This window comes from Antennarius striatus, chromosome 19, assembly GCF_040054535.1.
Source record: "Antennarius striatus isolate MH-2024 chromosome 19, ASM4005453v1, whole genome shotgun sequence".
NCBI lineage: Eukaryota > Metazoa > Chordata > Actinopteri > Lophiiformes > Antennariidae > Antennarius > Antennarius striatus.
The window spans coordinates 5,519,179-5,543,988 of record NC_090794.1 but is presented as its reverse complement, the minus strand read 5'-3'; the positions used below and the strand labels follow the sequence as shown (position 1 = coordinate 5,543,988).

Genomic DNA, 24,810 nt, shown 5'->3' with positions numbered 1-24,810 from the left:
ATTATAGTGTTTTTTCATGTTGTCTTTTTTGATGTCTATGAAATTATTATGCTGATACATTCATAAACACTGCATTATAAAGAAATTTTTCAGTACTGAAGTTTGGGACTCATGTTTTTGTAGTAAGAACTGTTTTGCTTCTTTTTGTGTGATAAATATGTCTTTATGTTCTGCTAAATTAAAATCTCACTAGGATGTAGGATGGATATGAGAATTTCACAGGAGAAATCTTGACAAGAAGTTAATGTGTGTATTTTATTGCCAACTAAGATGTGATTCATTCTGTCGATCCATAAGGCTAAGAAATTTTCATGTCATACTGCCAAACAAAAAACGTTCCTTGAAAAAGAAAAGTTCTGCCTTGAATTAGAGAGAGGAACTCCCTAATTTAATAATGCTTTGGTTGATTCACAAAGGGTACAGAGATGTAGAAATCCATTCTGAAGCAGTTGTGTTCTTTATACAGAACATCACTGTATGATGAAGACAAGCAAAACCAGAAAGAATTTAAACACTTTTGTGATGCCGTAATTCCAGTTCAGTTTTTGTATTAAATGAAGCCGTGCTGCACTACTGCCTTTGGTCCTCCTTTCATGAGAGAGAACTACTGGGGACAAAGAGGAGAGCAGCGAATGATGAAAGGTGTTTCAATTCTCAGCCTGACTTACCTTAGATGTATATTTTTGATTGCTCCTTATTTTGCTGACAGAAATTCCAGAGTGCTCCTTTATTCAGGTTTGGATTACACTGATAAGTGTTCTTTAAGCACCCTGACAATAATTTATGAGAACAGACAAAAGGTGGTGTCAAAGCACCGTCTGACCTCATTGCGTGGTCATGCAATGCAAGTCGATAGGTTGTCTGAGCCAGATATGTCAATCCCCAACCCTGATTTCATACTCTCAGTTTAACTGTTTGCTCCATTAAATTATGTCTGCTTCAATGGGAGAAAATATACTGAAATTGAAATAAATATATTTGTAATAATTTCATCATGCTGTATGCTACTTAACTTTTGGGAAATGTTGATCAGTGGCAAGACGAGAGGAAAAAGTAGAAAGGTGCCACTCTTAACTGGGTTTTAGGAAGTGACTGAGCAGTGGGGTATCCTTCAGCCCCCACAACAGAGCATCAAAGTCTTCTTCATCAACTTTGTTCTTCTTGCCCTCCTTCTCTTTTCCCCACAACTTCTTATCCATCGTGGCCAACTGAGCAGTCAGCTTGTGAAGCTCTTGAACGACTGTTTTAATTTCCAGTTTATGCTGTGAGGCCCTCAGAGTGGCCAAATTAAAAGGGAAAGTCCGAATGAAATCCCCAACTCTGGGTGGAGGAATATGATGTACATTTGGTGCTATGCTTCTCTCTGGGGGAATCCTCACCGGCTTGTGATTAGACCTGCTGGACAATCACAAAACTTTAGTTCAGCTTAAAATAATAGCATTAAAATAACAAAATCGCCACATGGTAGCAGATGTTAACTTGGTGCATACCTTTCAGAAATACAGTATGTCATGTAACTAAAGCTAAAGACTTCACTATTACTTTGAGTCAGTTTTATTATGTAATATGTTACTTCTGTTCAGAGAAAACAAACCTGTGAATGTTTGGGAGCTTATGAGCAGATAGCCTGGAACCCAGCACCCTCGGGGACATATCATGTATCGAGGAGGAAACGCCTCTCCCTCCTGACAGCTCCGTGTCAGCTTCTGTTTCGGTGTCGCCCAGGCGTGTAACATCAGACACGTGAAGAATCCTGACGTCCTCCAACCACGGTGCAAGACCTAGACATCTCTGTTTGTTTACTTCTGACTCATTTGTCCTTGAATGTGAGCTGAGTATCAGGTTTAGGGTCTTTTGTTTGTGGGTGTTTGCGGCTGTGGTGTTAATTTTTTTTGGCCTGCCTTTATATATGTCATTTGAGTCAACAGGCGGAAGGTTTCTTTGGTACTCAGCGATAAAAGCATGTGGTCTGGACTCTTTTCGGTTCACCTTTACAGGCTGGCAAAGATGTTTTAGCAGCATGAGTGTCTGAGCTTGTGAGGATTGGCTGCCACTCCTTTGCTTCTGGGATGTAGTTTCTTTAAACTTGGAGAGTGGAGATTTAACATGTGAAGAGTATTTAGCAAGGAAATGAGGTTGTTTGTGCTGTTTCCTCTCATATGCTCTCTCCCTTAAGCTGTCTGCCAATGTATAGTTCATTACATCAATCAGATCGCTGATTAGCCCTTTTTTGACTGTAATATCTACTTGGCAGTCCATATTCAACGCAGGGCTGTAGTTGACCTCCAGAAGCCAAGGTTTAAACTTGTTATCAATGAGTATATCAAAACCAAACAGCTCTACACAGTTTGGACAGGAGGGGACTGACGGAGCAATGGTTAAAAGGGTCAGGGTGACAATGTTGTTGATCTTCTGCCACAAAAAAACATCACCAATGTCTTGGCTGTGGAGAAAATGCCTGAACTCGCTCAAGGTCCACTTGCATCCTTGGCCCACTCTCTCTTTTTTTGTCTTGTAGAATGGACCAAATTTATTGATGCTGGTGTTGGTGAGATGAGAGTACAGATTATGGAGGGATGACAGATTGTATTTCTCTGTGGCAAAACGCACAAGCCCTTCTTGATGAATGTATACAGTTAGTGGATGGAAGCTCTTCACGCAGACATAGATCCTCAGGTCAAACTTGTATCCAGAGATCAAGAGAGGGTTACTGATGTATCTCTGAACGATTACGGAGCAGTCGTAGATCAGATCCTTAATATCCTCGAAGACGAAGATCCCTCTGCCTCTGGAGAGATCTACAGGCTTACAGATCCAGTAGACTGACAATCCTCTCATCAGACGCAGTCTGTTGTATTCAGCCAGGAAGCGGATGTAATCGTTGGGGAGGATGAAGACGGTGGGACTGAAGTCATAGAGGGCTGAACCGAATGTGGCTCTCATTCTCCTCAGGTTACGTGCTAAGTGATCCTTCCAAAAGAAGTACAAGGCTTTCTATTACAGTTTGATCATCAGTGTATAAACAAACAAGCAAACAAACAAAAAAACAAGCAACCAATCAAGCAAATAGCAAACAAAACTATTCTCTATGCTTATTTCTCATCCTAAAATTCTGAGACTTTGGTTTTATTGGTTAAGTTTTATACCTGCTAATTCTCTTTACCTAGACACAATAAGTGCATCCACAACATGTACCTGTTATCTTCTACGCTGGCAGAAGTTTCCACAAACATTGACATAAAAATGACTAATTTTGATGGAGACAGACTTATTTGAGGGCATTCGGACTAATTTACTGATCTATTTAAATATGCAACTTATAGATGCAGCTTTTTAGTAATATAATAAGTAATATACAGTAATTGATCATTATATCAGAGGCCCTAATGATAAAATGTTGTGATTTTGCATGAATAAAAATCCCTTTTAGCAGTGTTTGAAAGCTTTAAAAGCTGAATTAAATACTGAAAAGAGTAGTAATAACACTTTAATAACAATAACTCTGTAATGACAAAATCATCGGATCATCACCTTGCGTGTGATTCCAGCTGTTTTGGGATGGTGGTTGAAACGCTGCCATGGCAACAGGTTATGATACTCTGAGTTGTGAAATGCAGAGACACGCCAGTAAAGATTCCAGTCGTCCTCCTCTCGTTTGTCTTCATCATATTCCACCCATCCACGCTCCAGGAGCACCTCCTTTACCAGCTTTGGACCTCTGTTATGGAGTCTGAACACCAGGGACGCAGCCATACAGCATTCTATACTGTAGTGCAGATACAGGCTTTATAAGAACTTTATGTCCTATAGGTTGTGGAGTTGTCTGACTAACCCAAAAATGAAAGTAGAAAAAATGTTTTCTTTTGCGTAATTTACTATTATACAGTTTAACAGTTCCTCTGGTCTCATACTACTGTATTTCCATGGAAAGTAAAGCAGACCCAAAAAAACCATGACTCTTCCTGTTCTCCCCTTCACAGACAGACGGATCACATTTGAATTTCAGTGTTCCAGACATGTGTTACTGAAAGATATCCGTATGAAAGCAGGAAAATAGACTTTTCCAAACTACATTCTATCATAATTAAAGAAGAAACATGTACAATGTGACCTTTTTGAGATATAAATTTGAATCGTACCTGGAAATGAATTATCCAGGATTTTAATATAAATGCTCCATAAACTGTAGAATATAGAAAATTGCTTAACTGGAATGGTATGATCTGTCTTACCTTGGAGTGCTGAAGTCACATTTCCTAATGGTCTGAGTATCTGTCAGGTAAATGACAGACGGTGAGAGTGGTTCCTTCAGACTCTTGCATACTGTAGAGAGCAGCAGTCTGTTCTCTTAGCTCCTCCTACAGACTCAAATGGACTCACATACCAAATCAGATTATAGGAAGTCAGACAGGTTTTAGTACGAGAAGCATCTGTTTTACAGAACAATACTTGTGATTGTGTTGCGACATGATTATGACATGATTGAATGGCTCTAGTTACATTAGTATTGTTACAGGCATGCTGTTGTCTGATTAACTACGGTAGGCATGTGAGGACTGGTATAAGATTCCGTCTTAACAGCTAAAGTATATATAAAAAAGTACAGTACAGTATATAAAACATCATGGTGACCAGAGATGTTAGGAATGCAGTACAGGCAAAACTCTTTGGATCGTGGTTCAATTTGTACAGGACTTTATTTTCTTAAGATGTGTTTATGATTTCTGTCTTTCCAATTTGTATTGAAACACCTCAGTGCAACACAACACTGAATATCATGTGCAAATAAGCAATTGATGTATGTTTCATAGGTGCTGTCTTTGGCACAACAGTTGTGTTCCTTGAGAAATCCATCTCATAGACTGAAACTACTCTGAATTAATGTGCATGGTCTTAAAATGATACAGACAAAATGTAAATTAAATCCAACATGAAACATTTTATATTTTAAACTCCATCAAATATCAGTGTGTATTGTGAGTCATTGCTTGTAACCATAGTCTGTTGAAATCAAAGGCTGGCTCAAAACATAGTAAATATATTGTGATCAGTGACCACAAATATGTTTCCAGATGAATGATCATGTTTGTAAATGCTGGATGTGTGTTCAAGCATGTTTACCAGCCACAAAACAATGGTCATATATAGAAGTGATGATACTGTATGCCTTCTTCCCTTCTTCTCTTATGTGGCAAAAATTTTATTGGTAACAGCAGGCTCAAAGTCTGCATAAATATTTGTTGACCAGATTAATCAAGTTAGTTAGGTCTCATCTACACTCCATCGGTCACGCATCAGAGTGGTAAAGAAAATAAGAATGCACTCAATAATGATTTTAATTAATGTACAGTAGGGCAAAGGAGGAAAAAGTGTCAAAACTCCAGAATTAATCGAAAATAACGAAATGTGATATACGCTAGGGAAAATAACTTCACTGTGCATTGTGACCACTAGGGGACGCAACACATCACATGCGGGGCTCTATAACATGAATAATTTTGCCCCAAGGAGTAACTTCATGGATCTTAACAAACTCTACTTGTAAAACGATCATGAAAAGGTACAACACGGTGGACAATAAATTATAAAATAAATGTTCCACAACCCACAGTCTCTTATTTGCCTGACTGCATCCTGTAAGGTATGCTGCGTTCAGGGACCATAGACCATACAACAGGTAAGGGTAATTGTAAAAACTGGATACATATCAATTTAGTAAGACAATGGACATATTTAATCCAAAAAAATATCTGGTTGTTAATTGAATGATGAAAGACGTAATAAATACCTGTTACATGTCAAAATGTGATTTTTGTTTGTTTGTTTTTGTTTTGTTTTAACACAGGTATTCATAAGAATATTTAAGACCAAACTGAAATTTTTTGAAATCAACAACTTTATTTTGGGTTTTTTCAATCAAAGCATATATTTACGTTAAATAGAACTTCTCTGACGTCAACATTTTGTAAATTTAATTATGACTAATACTGTAACACTCGTAAACTAGCATCAATTTGAAGTCAGTTATGTTTGTTATGAGCTCTAATATGATGTTTGCTCTTAAAATGCTTTTCTTAATCTTCCTTCTTTCATCTTCAAACCGCTTCATCCACTGTCGCGGATTCCGGAGTGCTGGAGCCTCTTCCAGCCGATTGGGGGCGTGTGGCATGTGAATTTTTATTTATTCATGCATTTTCTTAACAATTCATCACATTTTATTTGTAAACGCTTTCCAAACTTTTCGAGGTCGCTTTTTTCGGATTTTTTGAATAATTTTCAATCTAAATTTAAATCTAAATCTAATTTTTGGTTTTAAAAAAATAAAAATAAAATTGTGAGCACTTTTTCGCATGGACATGAATGCAGCATCTGTGTTCGTCATGAGCGTCATGTGATGTCTTGTCATGTGGCTCAGTCACTTCCTTCTGATTTGGTTCAGAGCGGATAGACTGCTGTATCATGTCGTCTTAGTTAAACTTCCCATACAGTATATACATATTTGACGTTCAAAATGTTTTTGTGTTATAAATTTAATCTTTGTGCGTCTCCTAATTTGCTGCTTTTCTTTGTAACATGCTTGGGATGTTTGTTATTTCGGACTGGAGCGGAAGACAACACTCTGTGGTACCAGGACCTCTGCAGGTAACACACACCCCTTGCTGCACGGTGTAACTAAAAACAGGGCAATTAACATTGATGTTGACAGCGTTTTGTCCTCAAATAGAGAGCTAAACATAGCCAGAAATGCGTTGTTTTTCGATCATTTGTTTGCCTAAACAGTATATTTAGCCACGTTCACCTGATAATACACGACCCTTGCTCTCTCCAATCAGTCAGGTCTTTGTTCCAGTAAGAATACTAACTTTGAAATCTGTGTTTGTCAACGGTACTATTACAGTCACCTAAGAACCAACACATTTAGCTAGACATATCAACATATTGCTACAAATAGTCTTATTGAAAAAAACATGCTTAAAAAACATAAGTTTTAATCAACAAGCTAGCTAGCTAACTTACTTGACTGAGCTTCCTTCCTAGGAGCTAAAGCCCACGGACTTGACAGCTAAAGCTAGTTTTGTTTATGGCTAGCTAAAGTATAGCCTAGCTTACCATATATGAAAACGTTACATGAAAAACTGCCATGTAACGTCAACGTTAGCGCCAGCGCTAAATGTTAGCATCGTCAAATGACGCGTTTCGGAAAATGACAACCGGTAGACAATTCTACCCAGAAAACAGCTTCACAAGAGGGAACAATGTGTGTGTTGTAGGTCGAGTGAGTGATGACTGTTGTTGATAGCCCTGCTCTCGTTAACACTCATGAAACAGTTGTTCAAATATTGACACAACCATAAGGCAAGACAAGATAACCGGGTTACTGTGACCGTGAGCTCAGGCTCGCTTTTAACTTCATGGCACCTGAAGCAAGTAATGAAAAGCTATAACTCACAGACTTTCTTAAGCTTTATTCTTTTCGCATTTCATATATGGATAATGCACATCTATGTAAGCAAACTGTCTGTACTGAACATGTGCTGTATTAAGGTGTCTGATGTAAAGGGTAGTGTGAATGAAAAAGACTAAACATTGATTTTGTTTTCTGAATTTTGACATATTCCTTGCATTCTAGTTATAAATGGGAGGCCATAGACCTAGATCATAAGGTGAGCTACACACTAAAGCTCTGCGAGTCCTCACCACCAACCAGCTGTGGAGTAGATACTGCTGTCTGTGCCAAGAACCTCACCACCAACACAAGCCAGTCCGTCGGTGAGTAAAGTCTACTGGAGTGCACTGGATTGTATCGTAGGATCAGCAGTTAACATAATATATCTTTTAGCAGTCAGGTGAGGTGTCATCATGACCATCTGTCAATTTTTAAAGGCAGATATGACAATGGTATGAAGCCAAAAACAGAAGAAAAAAAATAATTTGTGCATTCGTCTTTGGTCTGGTGTGGTGTTGTTATACAAGATGTATGAATAATGTGGCAAGAGTCCACCATATCTTTTGTGTCCTCATGTGGCTCCAGGTTATTGTTCTGATTGGTTTGTTGTTCTTTAATGAAGCTTAAGTGCTGCTGCTGCTCTTTGACTAGTGTGTCTTATGACAACCACACAGTAGCACATTTCATGGCTCTTTCACAGCAGTGCTGTAGACTGTTTAGAGTCTTGAGTTTCAACACTAACTTGCATGTTAGTGTATTTTAACAGAGAAACCATGAACCAGAGAACCATGTTTGTCTTTTCTGCTTTTTCACTAGAAAGGACCAAATCTAAATTTGATTTGCAAATCAGTTAACTGATGGAAGACCATCAGTTGCATGTTGTATTAATTGATTCACAAATTAAATGCATTAAGTATGTCATAAATATTTAATACCTAGTAAATAGTTTCCTGATATTTATTTAAGTAACTCAACAGCAAGACGGGCCTCCTTAACCAATTCTCAATTTAAATTTTTAAAATATCTTGTAAGTATTTAATGACTGGTGAATAGTTTCCTGATATTTATAATAATTACTGAACCCATCAGCAAGATGGGCTTTGCCCTAATTTATTGACTTCACAATTAACTGATGTTTGTTCAACATTTCCAAATCTCAACATCACATACTCAGTGCAGATTATCCACGCCTTAATTTTGCTTTGTTTTTGTTGTTATATTGAGTCTAATGCTGTAACGACCAGAGACCCACAGTATCTGAATGTAATCAGGTCAGTCTTTGTTTTGGACTGAACAGCACAGGGTCATAATGATGAACCTGTGGTTCTTTCACACACACAACACATTGGTGGTGCAGTTTAAGATGTGTGAGGAAAAACTCTACGGTTTCTGAAAACATATTTACTTACAGTTTTAAACATGAAATTGAAAAATTTCCTGCGGTCAAAAGCCACTGGGGTCACTTCCTATTAATGACTTTGATTCTTGCTCATGGCTTTTTTGAAGCATACAGACAGACAGATATTTTAGCCTCACACTTGTCCTGCAATCTGAGGTCAAGAACTTCCTCTTGTGTAAAATGGTGTTTGGAAGCCCTCAACCAGAGACTTTCTCAGGTTTCTTAGGATGATTGAGTTGCTTTGGACTCGAGAGACAGCAGACTCTTGTAGTTTGGAGGGATAATGTTTTGTCAAGATGCCCTCAAGCAATTTTGCAACTGACAGGTCAAATATGGAACAGTGGTGGTGGTAAACAAGAATAAGTTTGGTCACATGATATACAGTTTAAATGACAAGGCTGACTCATCACATGACCTAAGAACACAGATCATAATCGCCCTTGAGCAAAGATAGACACAAATCTAATGCTTCTGTCCTCAACCCCTCCTTCTCTCAAACCCATACTTTGAGTATGGGTCTGATATTTTACATTGTAGTTTTTTATTGCAACTATTGAATTATATTTTGATGATAATACATCTTTATGTTTACTAATGGACTTTAACTGGTGCAGGATTACACGTCCGCGAGAATCAGAAAACCTGATTGAAATAAATTATCTTTATCTAATTAAAATGTCCAATGGTCAGGGCATTGACTTGACTTGAAGTAGAGCAACAGGTCCGTAATTTTTCATGTTAGTAGGTCAGGGTATTGTTCAGAAACATTCCTTTATGGTTCCTTTGTGATAACAGCTCTACAATTAGAGATAGTCGAGTACACACACACGCATCATAAACAAGTTCTTTCGCTACTATGAGATCAGAAGATTCATTAAAGATCTGAAATACACTCGTGCTGGGATCTCCAGGGAGAAGGAAACAGACTCATCTAAGCTAATCAGATTCGACTTTAATGTGGTAACACATTTACAGACACACACACAGAGTGTATCATGTGGTTTAACCACTGTGGGTTTATTTAACTTGCCCACTTTTAAATGTTCCTGTCCCACTACTCTCTGCTTCTGTTCACATGGTTGGTGAAGGCTGTGCTGACAGCTGGGCTGTGTCATTGTTGGCACAGAGGTTTATCTTGTGTTTACAGAGCAGTGGGTCAGGAGAGGCTGGCAGGTTAAGACATTTTTCTACCAGTCTGTCTGCTCTAGTAACAGAATCCCAGTGTGAGAACTGCCGTGTGTGCTTGATTCGTGTTCCTCTATAATGCTATAAATATACATATAAAATGACACTAATACAATACGTGACTGGGGGAGCATAAAAGAGAAAAGGGTTTTACATCTGTTTTCTCTGTTTTGCACCTCATATCTTCAGTTGTAGTTGTTATCATCAACATGTTTAAAGGAGCCAGATCCTGCACATCTGGTAAAGATAAAGGCTATGAACAACATGGTAATGTCTTTTAATTTCTGCTGCAGGTGACCTCTCTCTGCAGAGGCTTTCCAACAAGGTACTGGATTTCAACAACACGCAAAAATGTCCAGGAAGCAGCAACAACATTCAAAGCAGCATCAGCTTCCAGTGTGGGAAAACCATGGTAGGACTAGAACACACAAGAACTTGACTTATAAAGATCTATTTCTGCTTTTTTTCGTAGTCGTTTGTCATCTAATAAATAAGGAGCAATGGTAGCCTCAAGGTCAGAGGCCGTTGTGTGACTGTGAAGGCTGTTATGATCCCAACATGCAGATAAATCTGAGTGGGATCAGTTTCCTCAGTGCTGTAACTACCCTAAGCCTAACATTAATTTGAAGTGAAGTAAATAATATTTGGTATTCATTACTTCTAATCATGTTTTTGTCAACAGTTGTTTGCTTTGACTCTTCTTGGCACCGATGTTGTTTGAGACAAACTGGATTAACGGGTTAATATTTTAGTTGCTAACACAACAAACTGGATTGGTTTGATCTAGTTTAGTTGATGCGTGTCAGAGATTATGTGCAAAGAAAGGAAGTGAGACTGAAAAGGAGCGATTATAGGACAGCCACAGTCAACTGAGTCATTGGTGTGTCTGTGTTATCAAGGGTCTGACATTAATGAGTGCAACTTCCTGTGAAGTCAGACCGCTTTCAACAGGGAACGATCTCTGGTGTGACAAAAATAAAGGTAGCTGTTAGGAAATGTTTCAAAATGTCTTCATAAAGAAGTCAAAGCTGAACCAATGCAGAGAGTTAGTAAGAGGACAATTTTTTTAATGCTGACAGTTTATTTTTGAAAATTGTGTATGCAGACATTTTCACATTCAAAAATTAACAAATTATTGGTTTTTCATTGAGTAAAATTTGTACTTTGTTCTTTAAATTCATGTCTTTGCTGGTGCCTCACTGCTTTTATTGGAACATTCTAGCCGTCATCCATTGAGCAGCATAAAATCGACTTAATACTTGTTAGCCTCGAAATTTACATGAATCTTCTCATTCTTTCACAACCAGAAAAGCCAAATGCTCTCACACAACTCTCAGAATCGCTGAACAAGGTTAAGGAATGAGCCTTAGACCGACGGAAAGGGAAAGCTGCTGGTTTGAGTCCACGGAACAGTTAGTAACATGGAGATGAAGTGCAGGAATGAATAACACACCCCAACAATTCTGGAGAGATCTGGAGCAAGCGTTGAGCCATCAGACTCTCTTACAGTTAATGTGGGACAGAAACATTCAGTATCTCATATGCCCAACATTCCCTAATTCATCTACTGGTTAAATTATCTTCTATATCAGTTCAAAGCAGAGTGCTCACCAGGCAGAACCGTTATGTCTCTATCAACATGAGCTAACCATCTAACTCTGTTTCCTGTCCTTGTTCTTCAGGGGACGCCTGAGTTTGTGGCTGTGTCTCAGTGTGTGCATTACTTTGAGTGGAGGACCTACACCGCCTGCGAGAATAATAAATTCAAGCCACACAAAGAGGTATGAGGTGGAACATCTGATGGGTGGATGAGACATTTTATAGCTTATGACAAAAAAGACTCCACCAGGGGAGTTAAGGTGTGATATATGTCTGAAACAATGAGACAGAGGCGTTGTAAGAGGAAATGAAAACCCTAATCCTCACCCTAACACCCACCCATGAAAGCCTTCACTGAGTTGAATGCATGTGTTAATCAAAGTGGAGGATGTGCCTCATGTTGTCATAGTGAGGCTGCTGGTTTGACATTAGCATGGAATAAATTAACAAATGGGTAAAATCAATCAGATTTTTAGCAAGGTAAAACGAAGACAGCAGAAGATTGTGTTATTGTTATGTATTTATGTCCGCCATCGTCCATAAATGATGAAGCATAAAGCCCTACTTTAATCTATGAATGCAGTTAAAAAGCACATGGGTAATTGAGCATAAACTGTGTTCAGGTACCCTGCTACGTGTTTGACTCAGATGGTAAGAAGCACGACCTCAACCCTCTTATCAAAGTGAGTAATGGCTATCTGGTGGATGATGGCGACGACAGCATCGACTTCTACATCAACATCTGCCGAAGTCTCAGTGAGTACTAGAGGGGGGTGGAGAGAATACCCAATGTCGTGCTGATAAGATGGATTTGTCTACTTACATCAAAAGTCAAGTCACATTCTGAAAAGAAGGGAAAGGTTTTATCGTGGTGTCTCCAATGCTGGACAGTGCTGTCGCTGTCCACGGCGCTAAACAGTCACATAAAAAGAATAAACATTCTGCTCTAATGTGTGTTGGTTGTACAGCCTTGTCTGATCTCACTGGAGTTTTCTGCTCTGGTGATGTTAGTGTGTTGACATTTAAAACACACAATCTGCCTGATGTTCTTCGCTCTTCTTGAGTCTCTTGTTGTGTGCTTGCAAAGCAGTTTTTCTAGACTAGACCCCCAAAAAATACTTGCATTATTCTCATCATGCCACAATTTCTTTCAGATATTCCAGACAAATCCTGTCCAGAAGGCTCTGCAGCCTGTCTCGTCACCACTCAGGGGTCGTACAACATGGGTTCACCCACTAAAGGGCTAGAGCTACTGTCCAGCGACAGGTATCTGACATGGAAGACCCTTGCCTTCCATCAGAAATTCTATTTTCAAATGTACTGGAATAGTTTTCAGATTGTCCACCCTTATCCAGAATATGCTGTCCATCCCTCTTGGACAGAATGATTCCATTTAATGTATCTAAATAATAAACTTAAGCTGAAGATGTGGCATGTTTTAAATAAAAAAATTTAACTAGTGACTCATTTCCTGTCTTTTCTCCAGACTTAAGTTACACTATGAAGTCAGCTCCGATTCAAGTCCTCCGGACTTCTGCAATGGACACAATCCTGCAGTCACCATAACTTTAATTTGTCCATCAAGCAGACGTCTAGTATGTTTTATATATGTATACACATAATCATTAATTGTGAGAAGCTTTTCTGAAAGTATCATTTGGATTTGTCACAGGGCAGCCCTCCGAAAATGACAGCGGAAGCAAACTGTCGTTACGAGCTCAGCTGGGTAACAGAATACGCGTGTCACAGAGACTACCTGGAGAGCCACACCTGCAAGGTGACCAGCGAACAGCATGACTTGTCCATAGACCTGACACCTCTCACCTTGAGCTGTAAGTACTTCATGGTCTGTACAATAAGCAAACCACCTGGTGCAAAGTTATCCAGCTTAAACCTTCAAATGCTGTTGTGTGTGTGTGTGGTGTGTGTAGCTACAGATAGTCCGTACTATGCACATTCTGGACCCAGTGATGGGGAGGAGAGCTACAACTACTATCTGAATGTGTGTGGACAAGTACCCACCAACGAATGTGGACAGGATGCCTTTATATCATCCTGTCAAGTGAAGAAGTCTGGAGACGTGAAGAAAGTGGCCGGAAGATATCAAAACCAGACTCTACGGTAATGTGTGAAGGAAGTTACAACTGCCAAGCTGAATGTGGAAGAAATGGCGCAAACTTTACACAATGCATCACTTAAGGTTTAAAGTGCCACTCTATTTCTTACAGAATCAACCTCCCTGTCACACTTAGTTGAGGGCAAATTTTTACCCTTTAGGGCAAGTTTTTGCCCTAAATTAACTCGTCTTAACTTAACAAAAGTTAAAGTAAGTTAAAAAACAAATGATAAAATATCACTTGTTTTTAACAATCAACCTCGTTCCTCTCCACCCTTGTGTTTAGATATTCAGACGGAGATCTGATGCTGATCTACCCTGATGGCACCAAATGCTCCAGCGGCTTCCAGAGAATGACTATCATTAAGTTTGCATGCAACAAAACTGCAGGTAAGACGGAGACTTTTCTGTTGTTCTTAGCTTTTGTTACCATGCTGTCGCCACCTAATGGTAGAATGAAATGTTTCACAGATAGCAAGACATAGATTTTCTTCCCTCAAGCATTATGTGACAATTAGTCTGTAAATGACAAATAATTTCTTGAATAAATCAGGATTATCTCACGGAAATGATTTATTTAACCTTTTTGCTTTATTTGTTTTTATAATTATTAAACGGTAGATCAAAAGGAATGATATGTTTATTCTTCATTTATTAGACACATGGATTCATGTTAGAATTTCAGCTTCATTTCTTAATTAATTACTTATTTAATTTTCTGCAGCCAATGGTGGGCGGGGTTCTCCGGTTTTTGCTGGGGAGACAGACTGTACGTATTACTTTAACTGGGACACAGCCTTCGCCTGCGTCAAGGAGAAGGAGGATCTGCTGTGTCGAGTCAGAGATGAAAACAAACACTATGACCTTTCACCCCTCACAAGATTTTCTGGTGAGTTTGTCTTTCTCATTCCCTAACTTATTTTGTAGCATTGAGGTTTCTTCTCATTACAAAATCAAATGGGATTAGAATATCGAACAGTGCCAATAATGTAAAAATAACCTCTGTGCTAGAGAGTGGATTTGGTCATAGCCTTGGTAACTCAATAAAGCACCTTTTTCTGCTGATGGATGCAAAACATTTTTACTGAAATACCTCTCCTGGCTTTGCTTCAGGGTCAGATTTCAGTGGGAACTGGGAGGCGGTGGATGCTCAGTCTCCAAAGTCAGACTATCGCTTCTACCTGAATGTCTGTCACAAAGTCATTCCATCTGGTGGGGCTGCTGGTTGCCCATCAAATGCCTCCATCTGCGCCGTGGGTAAGAATAAAACTAATTCACATCTTTTTACCCCAATTATCCGGTGATCTCAGTGTGTTGGGTCAGCTGTTAAAAACACATTAAAGATCAATATCTTTACATTGAGAGAGATTTGGAGACCTTTATTGCAGAACATGGTCAGTTTATAAATTAACATGTCTCTGTGCTTCAGATAAGAATAATAAATCCATGAGTCTGGGCAGCTTCTTGTCATCTCCCCAAAAGACAAAAATAGGAAACGACATCAGACTGACGTATACGGAGGGAAGTTTTTGTGCCAAAAAGAAGACAGGGTTCCAAACTATCCTGACCCTCAAATGCAAACCAGGTCAGTAAATATGTTTCTCTTTAGTCTCTTATGCTTTTCTATCCCACTCTTGTTTGGTTGTGACGTTGCTGCATCCCTTCCTGTGTCTTCTGCAGGAGATCTGGAAAGCGCTCCTATCCTTCGTAGAATTTCAAATGATGGATGTGTCTTTGAGTTGGAGTGGTATACAGCTGCTGCCTGCGTCCTCTCAAAGACACAAGGAAATAACTGCAAGGTGGAGGATGCTCAGGCTGGTACGGTACAAACACAGTTTAACTGACAGGCTTTCAGACAGATTGTTGTTTCATACAAGAAAGTAAACCACACAACATGAAAGAAACAACAATGTTTAGTGTTAAATAAGAAATCTTTTAACCCAAGCCTAGCCCTATTTAATTTTTGAAAACCTCAATGGTACACAACCACAATTTGGTGTTAATCCTTATTTTCATTTTCAATCTTTCTGTGAAAAGCTCATAAACCACACAGGGTATCCAGGTAGGACTTTGCGGGGTCCAAAAGGTCAAGTATACCTGATGTTGTGACCTTAAATACTGACCTTACGAATCTGAAATTCCCTAAACGTTTGTTTCAACATGAAAAATGAAGCCAATTGAAATTTCATTGAATTCATTCCAATTGTATTAGAGCATCAGTAAACTCTGCCACCTTGTGGGGAGGTCCAGCTACTTCACCCACTATAGGTTTGTGTTACACATGAGTGGGCGAGCAAAAGAATCATCAAAAAGGCTGCTTCTGCTGCTATCTACCGGTTGCTTAATGACATATACTTGTGCCTTTGTCTCACCAGAGCAAAGACTGATGAGTCCTCTGTCCTCTCCTCAGATTTGTCTTTTGATTTGTTACCATTATCCAAACCTGATGGTGGCTACTACAAGCTGACCAGTGGCGTCTATGACTATTACATCAATGTCTGTGGTCCTGTCAAAGCTTCTACTTGTCCTGAGAAAGCTGGAGCTTGTCAGGTTGGACAAAGGTAAGAACGAGCCGTGTAAAATGAGCAGCACACATCCAGATATAGAACAAAGTTAATGTAACATGGTTGAATCCGTGACCAGAGGGAATCCTTTGAATATTAACAAAATGATGAGACTTTGTGACTTTGTGAGCGTCACCTTACATTAACATGTATTTATTATAATAAAAAAAAAATTATTATTATAGGAATTATTATATTATAACTGCATTATGTGAATATTTAAGCTCTTGGAGTCTCGGAGAAGCAAACTCCCAACTGTCATACTACGATGGCTTAATCCAGCTGACCTACAGCAAAGGCTCCCAGTACAACAATAAACAGCACACACTCAGATCCACACTCATCTCGTTCCTCTGTGACCCAGAAGTTGGTGCTGGAACACCTGAATTCCAGGTAAAGCTGTGGTGTTCTCTCTCTAGCATTGTTTAAATCATGTCAACATATAGCATTAAGGGTTTTTTTATGTCAGAATGTTTGTTTGTGACTTTGTTTTCATTCTCTGAATCCAGACTGAGGACAACTATACGTATAACTTCCGCTGGTATACATCCTATGCATGTCCTGAAAGGCCTCATGAGTGCTTGGTGACGGATCCCATCACTCTTGACCAGTACGACCTGTCCAGGTGAAAGATGGCTAAGATGTTAGCCCATTTTGTTCTTTTATCGAGCAATCAGGATGCTACAGTATACTACTTCCTCTTCATCTGCTTATTTCCCTTGTTTTGCCTCCAGCTTGTCACGCTCCACCTCCAGTGGCAACTGGCTGGCTATGGATTTGTCCACCACCTCAGATCTAAAGAAGTACTACATCAACGTATGTCGACCCATCAATGCAGTGCCAGGTTGTGATCCACACGCCTCCGTCTGCCAGATGAAGTACATAAATGAACAGGTGTGTAATGACTGTCGAAGCAATGCGAGAAACAAAATTTAAAAGCTCCTCCAAACCGTTGGCGTTGAACGTGACATGGCTCTGAGCGGTCTCATTCAGTACAAATTGTTTCTTACCCTCGATTTTCAGGGTACCACAAAGGAGGTTGTGTCAGTCGGTAATATGGGGGTATCAAAGGGAGGACCAATCATTGAGGGCCGTGACCGACTGCTGCTGGAGTTCACAGAGGGCTCTGAATGCACCTCAGACGGCCAAAAGCTCTCCTACACGACACGCATCCACCTGGTCTGCTCCAGGGGATATCAGGTGAGTGTGGCGTTCAGCCGAGCGTAGCACAGGTGGGCGCTGACTGTTTAATCACTCTGTTTCTGAATCTGTTGTGAAGTCTACGAGCCCAGAGTTCCTGTTGTACCAGAACTGCACTGCTAACTTCAGGTGGGAGACGAAGGCGGCTTGTGCCATCACCACCACCAAGAATGATGTGAGTTCACCTGTTTTCCGACGCATTCTCTTCCCATTAAATGTTTTGAATTATGATACTAGTATATTTACTAAGAATTAAAGCCAGAAAGCATATATGGCTCTGATGTAGTCTTTGTGTCTCAGAGCTGTGCTGTGGTGGACCCCGACACTGGGTTCGAGTTCAATCTCCAGCCTTTGGCCACTCCGACGGGTTACAAGACAAGTGGAAATGGAAAAGAATTCCTGGTAGGAAAGACATTTTAAGCATTTTACAACATTATTTATGTCCTTGAAAACTTACTTGAATGAGTTAAAGTCGTTTAAAGTTGACTTTCTAGTTCTTGTTTGCTATGATTAATCAGTCACTTTTAAGATTTCAGTCAAAGCATAATTCCATCTGCTCGCCACCCTGCAGGTGAATATTTGCTCAAATGTGACAGAATGTGGAGAAGGCATGGCTGGTTGTGAGCTAGAAAGCGGGCATCCTGTGAGCCAAGTAGGGGTGGAGAAGACCCTCCAGTACTCCACTGATGGCCTGTTCAAACTTACCTATAAGGGCCCCCTGGACAATCCCACAGGTACCACTGATGATACTAAAATACTTCTCACAAAGTGTTATGTTAGATTGCCTGTGATGCATCGTGACTTGGCATTTAATAGCCTATCTTTACTTGGACTTTGCCCTCTACAGCCACCCGGGACACCTTCACCATTAACTTTGTGTGTGATCAGAACTCTCATCCCGGCTCGCTAAAACTAATGCGAGAGGACTTGAGCACTGTGTCTACTCATCACGTGATCCATGATGTCCTCTTTGAGTTCTCCACTGCACTGGCATGCATTCCTGCTCCAGTTGACTGCCAGATCATTGGTAGAGACACACATACGCACACACATGTTTCCTGCTGAACTGACAACAGCTCTGTAAAAAAAACATACATAGAAACAAAATGTCTGTAGTAGGGAAGTTATTTGACCCTTATTGACTTCTCCTTTGTGTTGTGTGTTTGACATCCTCTGTTTTCACTGGTAGATGATCATGGTAATGAGTATGACCTGAGGCACCTGATACGGAATGTGGACGACAGTCCCTGGATCGCCATAGATACTGATGATGTCAAGTCACGCAGCTTTTATATCAACATCTGCAAACCTCTTCCCCCTCTGAACGACTGCCCAGGTCAGTGGGACTGATGTGTATGGAAGGAGGTTTACACTGATGTACTGGGGTTTTACATATGATCACACACACGTTTGGTTTTAAGTTCCAACAAACATTTGATTAGTCTGTCAAAAGAATCCAAATCTGCAGCCTTATTTAATGAATTTGCGATAACGCATTACTAACTCACTGGCTGCCATTGACGTCTATAGACGTCAATGACATTCATCAACGGGGGAGGGCTGGTGGAGCTTGTCAGTGAAAATCAGGCTTCTAATCATGGTATTTAGTGTAATGATGACTGATTCAATTTTGGAACAGAGGATTTTACTTCAGGGGAAGATGGAGAAGTTGCGGCAGTTTACGATGTAACAAAAGTTTGCGTTTGTCAGAGCTCACGGTGTAGCTTTGAACGAATTATCTTGGAATCAGTCAAGAACAGAAAGAAAGCATCGATAAATGTCCGGAGCTTCAGAGACAGTCTGCCAAACTTTCTTTAAGTCCAGTGGATTGATTTAAACAGCTTTGGATAACCATGACCTGGATAACTGAGAACCTACACAGACAACGCACAAAAGCTCAAATTAAAAAATGGTGCTATTAAAAATAGCTAAATAAAGCACCCTGATGGTCAGACTGTGATTAAATGCAATCTAATCTCCCCAGTCGGTCCTTTGGGTGCTTGTGGTATGATTGATGGAAGGGGATACAACCTGGGGTATGTCCTGTCCCGCCCACAAATGGCGGAAGACGGCTCCATCAGCATCGTCTACCAGAACGGAGACCGATGCGATTCCACGTCTCGCTACTCCACGCGCATCATCTTACAGTGTGACGACAACCCAGTGAGTAGGAGAGCTCCCATTCTGGCTGCACATATACTCCACCACAATTGGCCACCTTTCTTCTTCGAGAAACCAAATTTAACCAGTGGAATCATGGGTATCAGCTCTTTCATTTCTGCTGGTTTTAAGGGCTCCCCCATGTTTGACCGTAAAGATGGATGTGAATATGTCTTCATCTGGAGGACATCTGAAGCTTGCCCTGTCAGGAAGTCTCAAGGTATGAACATTAACTGTAGATGAATTTATTGTAAGGTTAAAGCTAGAATAGGCTTAGCATGTCAGATTAATTCTGACCACACATATTGCTTGAATATGCACCTCATGGTCCTGAACCCTTCTTCTCAGGTGATAACTGTAGAGTTCGTGACCCCAGGAGTGGCTATGAATTCAACCTCAGCTCTCTGAAGGGAAAAGATTACCAAGTCAGGAATGATAAGTACATCTACCACCTGGCAGTCTGCGAGGGGCTTCAGAGAGAGATCTGCACCCACGGCAATGACGCCGTCTCATCCTGCCAGGTGGATGGCAGCAAACAAAAGATTGGGGGTATGGAACTGCGAAATCAGCTACATAGTTTTGTATTAAAAACAACAACAAAACATTCCTCTATTTTTGAGTTTTTATGTTTTGTGTGTTTTCACATGTGCATACAGGACTGGCAAACCAGATTCTGAATTATGTGGGAGATCAACTGATCCTAAACTACACCAGTGGTGAAACCTGCCATAAGATACACCAAAGATCCACAGAGATCTATTTCTCCTGCCACCCTGACAGACATCCCGTGAGTCACATATACACTCAAAAACAGCAGATCTGGATGTTAAAACACTGGAAGGATTAAACAGTGATTCTTTTCTACACCAACACATCAGATGGACTTAAAATTCCGTTTAAATGGTAGCATTGTTGTGCTGAAGTTGATTCGGATGCTTACTGATTTCTAGCAGGTCCACAACTACTCAACAAGGGAGCTTATGGCAAAGTTGATTAACCAAGCTAGGCTAGCAGTGTTAGCATCTGCATCTTCTCATCTGAGTCGCAATCTGAGGACAGTTAACCCAGTGATTCTTTAGGTAAAATATGCTTCCCAGTTTTGTGGGGATGGTGATTATCTGTGTGTTAATTCATGTTTTCAGGGAGTGCCAGAGTTTATCAAGGAGACTCCAGATTGTACCTACCTCTTCAGCTGGCCCACGGCACTAGCCTGCATTACAGTCAAGACCAGTAGCTGCTCCTACAAGTAACATCCTCTTCCTCCCATGTGTCAAATATCTCTTTTTGCTTTTTCTCTATTCTTTCTTTTCTTTTTATTTCTTGTGCCTCTGATTTTATAAAATAGATTAACAATAAATATAATACTATAGAAATATTCACTGTCCTAAAATCTATTTAGACCTTGAACTCCTGTGACCCTGATTTTTTCTTCCCCTCCCTTTAACTTTTCCATCTGAAGTGATGGTCAGGGCCGCTCATATGACCTCTCCCCATTGGCTCTGGACTCCCGGAACTGGGAGGTTGAATCTTCTACTGACGACACACAAAGAAAATATTACATCAACGTCTGTAGATCACTTGTGCAACAAGGAGGTTTGTATGCTGATGTTCTATATGTAGGTTTGTTCTGATATTCTTCATTCAGTCAAACATCAAACTGCAACTGATTCTTTATCCCGTGTCTGATTAATATTTTGCCTCTTTGCTGATGGTTGATGTCAGGTTCATGGAAGTGTCCCTCTAGTGCCGCATCTTGTCTGAAAATTGGAGATGAATACGTGGATCTGGGGCAGGTGGACTCTGGTCCTACGTGGGACAAAGGTAGCCTGAAGCTACAGTACACCAGTGGTCAAGACTGTCCCGATAAAAGCAGGAAGAAGAGCAGCATCATCCACTTCAAGTGCGACAAAGATAAAGTGGTGAGGATGACACCTAATGTTTGAAGTATAGTACTTCCTGTTAAAATTAGTGTAGAGTTGCAGAACAGAATGTTACTGATCATTTAAACTCCACTAAGCTGCAGCTTTAGCCAAATCATTCAGTATTAGGATGACTGGATATTTATGATGCAATTTAAAGAAAAATATTAAAAGAAAGAGCGTGCGAGTTGAGAACCTGACCAAATAAAGGACAGGATTATATTCTGGAGAGGCCGAATTTAAGATTAAACTCAAGATTAATGAATACATTGAGTCCTTACAGAAGCAGGGTCATCTCATTCCAAATGCATAAGATTTCTAGTCATTCATTCATTTGTTGATGTCTGCATAACATCACGGTGCATGAAGAAAATTCCTAGTTGAGTTTAGAAGGTTGACCCCATGCCGATACGCCTGACTAGTCTAGTTTATGAATCAACTTTTATACATGTGATGAGAACACCAATGTCATATGGCCAGGAGCTAGGCCAGGAGATTTTTATTGTGATAAAAGTCAGTGAACCATTATGTTCCCATCTCATGCAGGACTCCCGACCTACTCTGATCTCTGCCATCGAGGATTGTATGTACACTTTCTTTTGGTTAACAGCTGCTGCCTGCCCTCTGAACAGCATCCAGCATGACGAATGCAGGGTCACCAACCCTGCTACAGGTCAGACACTCAGAGCACCGCACCCCTACTGGGCTATGCGTAAATGAATACACACCTAAAGTATGTGCTTATTATTGTCAAACTGGACAAATAGCACGACAGCCTGTTGACACATATTCATGTTTTCTCCCACAGGGCACTTGTTTGACCTCAGTAGCCTGACAATAGAAGAAGGTTACACTGTTTATGACACTAAGGATCACAGGAAGATGTTCCGAATGAACGTCTGTGGAAACATAACCAACGCTGGATGCAGCCCCGGCACTGGTGTGTAAGCACAATCTATCAAAAAAATGTCAACAAAACTGATTCCTATGATCCTTTTAATAAAATATCATGATAAGGCCGTTGTTGATGTGACATCACAGGTTTGAAAGGCCAGTGCATTTCCCCGGTCACTTAAATACTTAAAGGCTAAGAGCAATTTCCGAGTGCGTCCGCATAAATCAGCAGTTAATTAGATTAGACTTCAACCCTCATGTTTTTGTTTTGTTCTTTTTTGTGACACTGCAATGCAATCAATATTTAACTTCTTATAACTGCATATTAATGTGATATTACCATCAAAACCTCTCCATGCACTTCAATGAGTGATAACAACCCCCCTACCCTTCCATCTATTAGATAATGAAAATCATCTATATATGACATTTGATGGGGGGCTTCATAATGTGAAACAAATTACTTGTTTTCATGTCTGCAGGAAAATGTCTATTTTTTTTCACTGGATATTTAATGATTTTTGTACTATGTAGGAACATAAAATGGTTCATATCAGGTCAAAACTCAGAGCACATTATGAGGAACTGCCCTTAGAGAAGACATGTGCACATCTCGTGCTGACTACTGGCACGTGGTTTCAGAAGCTCTCCTGAAACCCTCAGGACGGAGCAGATTCGGTTTTTAAACACTAACAGCATATGAGGATAGGGAGCCATTAAGAATTCATTCATGTCTTTCCTGGTCACTGTTTAGTCTCGCTCAGACATTGATGCTGTGTGTGTAATACCAGCGTCATCCTGGGAACACAGTAACAGCCCTGAAACCCTAGATTATTATCTTTCACCAGGGCTGTAGCAGATGCCGCAAAGTAATATGTTAGCAAAGGAAGGAGTGCATATCTTGGCCACTACCTCTAAATTTGTCATTTTAATTCAGGGAATGTTTAGTTAAACTGCGTCAGAATACAAATTGACTGCCAATCTTAATCAATCTTAAAGTGGCTCACATTATGTTTACCAAATTCTTCCTTTGGGGCAAAGTTTTCATTCTTTCATTCATAAGAAAAGACAGTGAATCCAAGTTAAAGGAATGGAAATAATGAGCCTTCTAATGTATGTACTTGTGTGTGCTTATCATTTTGTAGCTGTGTGCATTAAGGATGCCAGCACCGCAGTGAGTGGCGGGCAGGTTAACAGGAAACTGTTGTACAAGGATCACATCCTGGAGCTGACGTATGAAGAAGGAAGTCCCTGCCCAGCAAACCCCAACCTCAAACACACCACCATCATCCACTTCATCTGCAGGTACCCCACCCCTCTCTGCTGTCCTGGTTGATTCACTTCTAAAGGTCTTTCTTCTTAAAGCCTTGTACCTCAAGTATCGTGAAGAACATTGGGAGAAGTTATGTTATATATCCACTATGTTCTGAAGTTATTAAATATTTTTTTCTTTTTCTTGACCTGTTTGAAATGTATCCTACCTATTTGTGCAAAATAACACAACTTTATAACACTGTTTGCTTGCATTGTTTTTCACAGGCCACCTAATATGGGCTCATCCAAGGCGGAACCAGTTCTCATTGACTCAAATGCTGAGACATGCACACACTTCTTCTCTTTCCACACGGCTTTGGTCTGCGAACAGCCAGTACGTATGTGTGTCAAAGCTATAATCGCTGTTTGACTCACCGTAAATATTTTTCCAACTTATATTTTTGGAGCTTTCTGTCTAGAAAAGTATATCCCATCAGCTAAAACTCTACAGTAGTCAGAATGGATGGGTAGCTACAGTCTGGATTTTTTTTTTCTTCGTGTGTTGCTTTGTGTATTATCTTTGTGTTAATATATGTAGGGTAGTGTGTAACTGTAAATGTGTTAACCTATTTCTACATCCACGATGTCGTTAGAACAGCAATCATTGCAAATTGAACTGTTTTTGTTTACTCCATCATGGTGTGACTTATTTCCTGATGTTTCACCTGAAAGCGAAGGTTAATTGTTTTACACTGCATGCAAAATTATTGTGGAACACAAACATTTTTATATCGCAAAATACACCTGAAGAATGGCTGATACGTGACAAAGAGATGTAACAGAGGCTGTTGCATTTATGGTCTGTCAGAGTTAAAAGGACCAACCTGAGTCAGGTGTTTTAAATGTGGTTAGTGATTGCGTCATTGTAGAATAAATATAGTGATTGTAGTGTGAATAAAAACTTCATTACAAATATCAACTGGATATGTGACGAATATGATATTTCTTTTGCGTAATTGCAAGCTTGAATGCCAATACTTATCCAACACAGTTATACAGAACTGAGCAGTATG

General features: G+C 40.0%; 2 protein-coding genes across 2 annotated transcripts in view; one reads left to right on the top strand and one right to left on the bottom strand.

The window, feature by feature from the left end:
- Window positions 1–43: 43 nt before the first annotated feature.
- On the bottom strand, window positions 44–4,301 carry ttll2 (tubulin tyrosine ligase-like family, member 2). Its single transcript, XM_068342815.1, has 4 exons — window positions 4,233–4,301; window positions 3,532–3,766; window positions 1,595–2,970; window positions 44–1,398 (listed from the first exon to the last, which is right to left on the bottom strand). Exons 2-4 carry the CDS (start codon window positions 3,751–3,753, stop codon window positions 1,071–1,073), a joined length of 1,926 nt encoding a protein of 641 aa, XP_068198916.1. The 5' UTR covers window positions 3,754–3,766; window positions 4,233–4,301; the 3' UTR covers window positions 44–1,070.
- A 2,145-nt stretch (window positions 4,302–6,446) lies between these two features.
- igf2r (insulin-like growth factor 2 receptor) overlaps window positions 6,447–24,810 on the top strand; it is a 28,351-nt gene continuing 9,987 nt past the window's right edge. Inside the window, exons 1-35 of the mRNA XM_068342579.1 lie at window positions 6,447–6,642; window positions 7,631–7,770; window positions 10,325–10,443; window positions 11,714–11,812; window positions 12,254–12,386; window positions 12,785–12,896; window positions 13,117–13,225; window positions 13,303–13,462; window positions 13,562–13,751; window positions 14,033–14,136; window positions 14,471–14,635; window positions 14,860–15,003; window positions 15,176–15,331; window positions 15,427–15,564; window positions 16,157–16,307; window positions 16,535–16,703; window positions 16,820–16,935; window positions 17,045–17,204; window positions 17,334–17,510; window positions 17,590–17,685; window positions 17,811–17,912; window positions 18,082–18,244; window positions 18,358–18,537; window positions 18,700–18,846; window positions 19,495–19,673; window positions 19,803–19,890; window positions 20,019–20,219; window positions 20,327–20,457; window positions 20,813–20,916; window positions 21,130–21,263; window positions 21,393–21,589; window positions 22,136–22,262; window positions 22,398–22,529; window positions 23,629–23,788; window positions 24,023–24,131. Of these exons, the coding sequence (XP_068198680.1) occupies window positions 6,512–6,642; window positions 7,631–7,770; window positions 10,325–10,443; window positions 11,714–11,812; window positions 12,254–12,386; window positions 12,785–12,896; window positions 13,117–13,225; window positions 13,303–13,462; window positions 13,562–13,751; window positions 14,033–14,136; window positions 14,471–14,635; window positions 14,860–15,003; window positions 15,176–15,331; window positions 15,427–15,564; window positions 16,157–16,307; window positions 16,535–16,703; window positions 16,820–16,935; window positions 17,045–17,204; window positions 17,334–17,510; window positions 17,590–17,685; window positions 17,811–17,912; window positions 18,082–18,244; window positions 18,358–18,537; window positions 18,700–18,846; window positions 19,495–19,673; window positions 19,803–19,890; window positions 20,019–20,219; window positions 20,327–20,457; window positions 20,813–20,916; window positions 21,130–21,263; window positions 21,393–21,589; window positions 22,136–22,262; window positions 22,398–22,529; window positions 23,629–23,788; window positions 24,023–24,131 (4,923 nt within the window). The 5' untranslated portion in view covers window positions 6,447–6,511. The remainder of the gene's footprint in view (window positions 6,643–7,630; window positions 7,771–10,324; window positions 10,444–11,713; window positions 11,813–12,253; window positions 12,387–12,784; window positions 12,897–13,116; window positions 13,226–13,302; window positions 13,463–13,561; window positions 13,752–14,032; window positions 14,137–14,470; window positions 14,636–14,859; window positions 15,004–15,175; window positions 15,332–15,426; window positions 15,565–16,156; window positions 16,308–16,534; window positions 16,704–16,819; window positions 16,936–17,044; window positions 17,205–17,333; window positions 17,511–17,589; window positions 17,686–17,810; window positions 17,913–18,081; window positions 18,245–18,357; window positions 18,538–18,699; window positions 18,847–19,494; window positions 19,674–19,802; window positions 19,891–20,018; window positions 20,220–20,326; window positions 20,458–20,812; window positions 20,917–21,129; window positions 21,264–21,392; window positions 21,590–22,135; window positions 22,263–22,397; window positions 22,530–23,628; window positions 23,789–24,022; window positions 24,132–24,810) is intronic.

Coding starts and splice junctions, on each gene's coding strand:
- ttll2 (XM_068342815.1), bottom strand. CDS start 3,753: ATGGCTGCGTCCCTGGTGTTCAGACTCCATAACAGAGGTCCAAAGCTG. Junction 2,971..3,531: donor CAGCTGGAATCACACGCAAG/GTGATGATCCGA, acceptor TTCTTTTGGAAG/GATCACTTAGCACGTAACCT. Junction 1,399..1,594: donor AAGCTCCCAAACATTCACAG/GTTTGTTTTCTC, acceptor GTGATTGTCCAG/CAGGTCTAATCACAAGCCGG.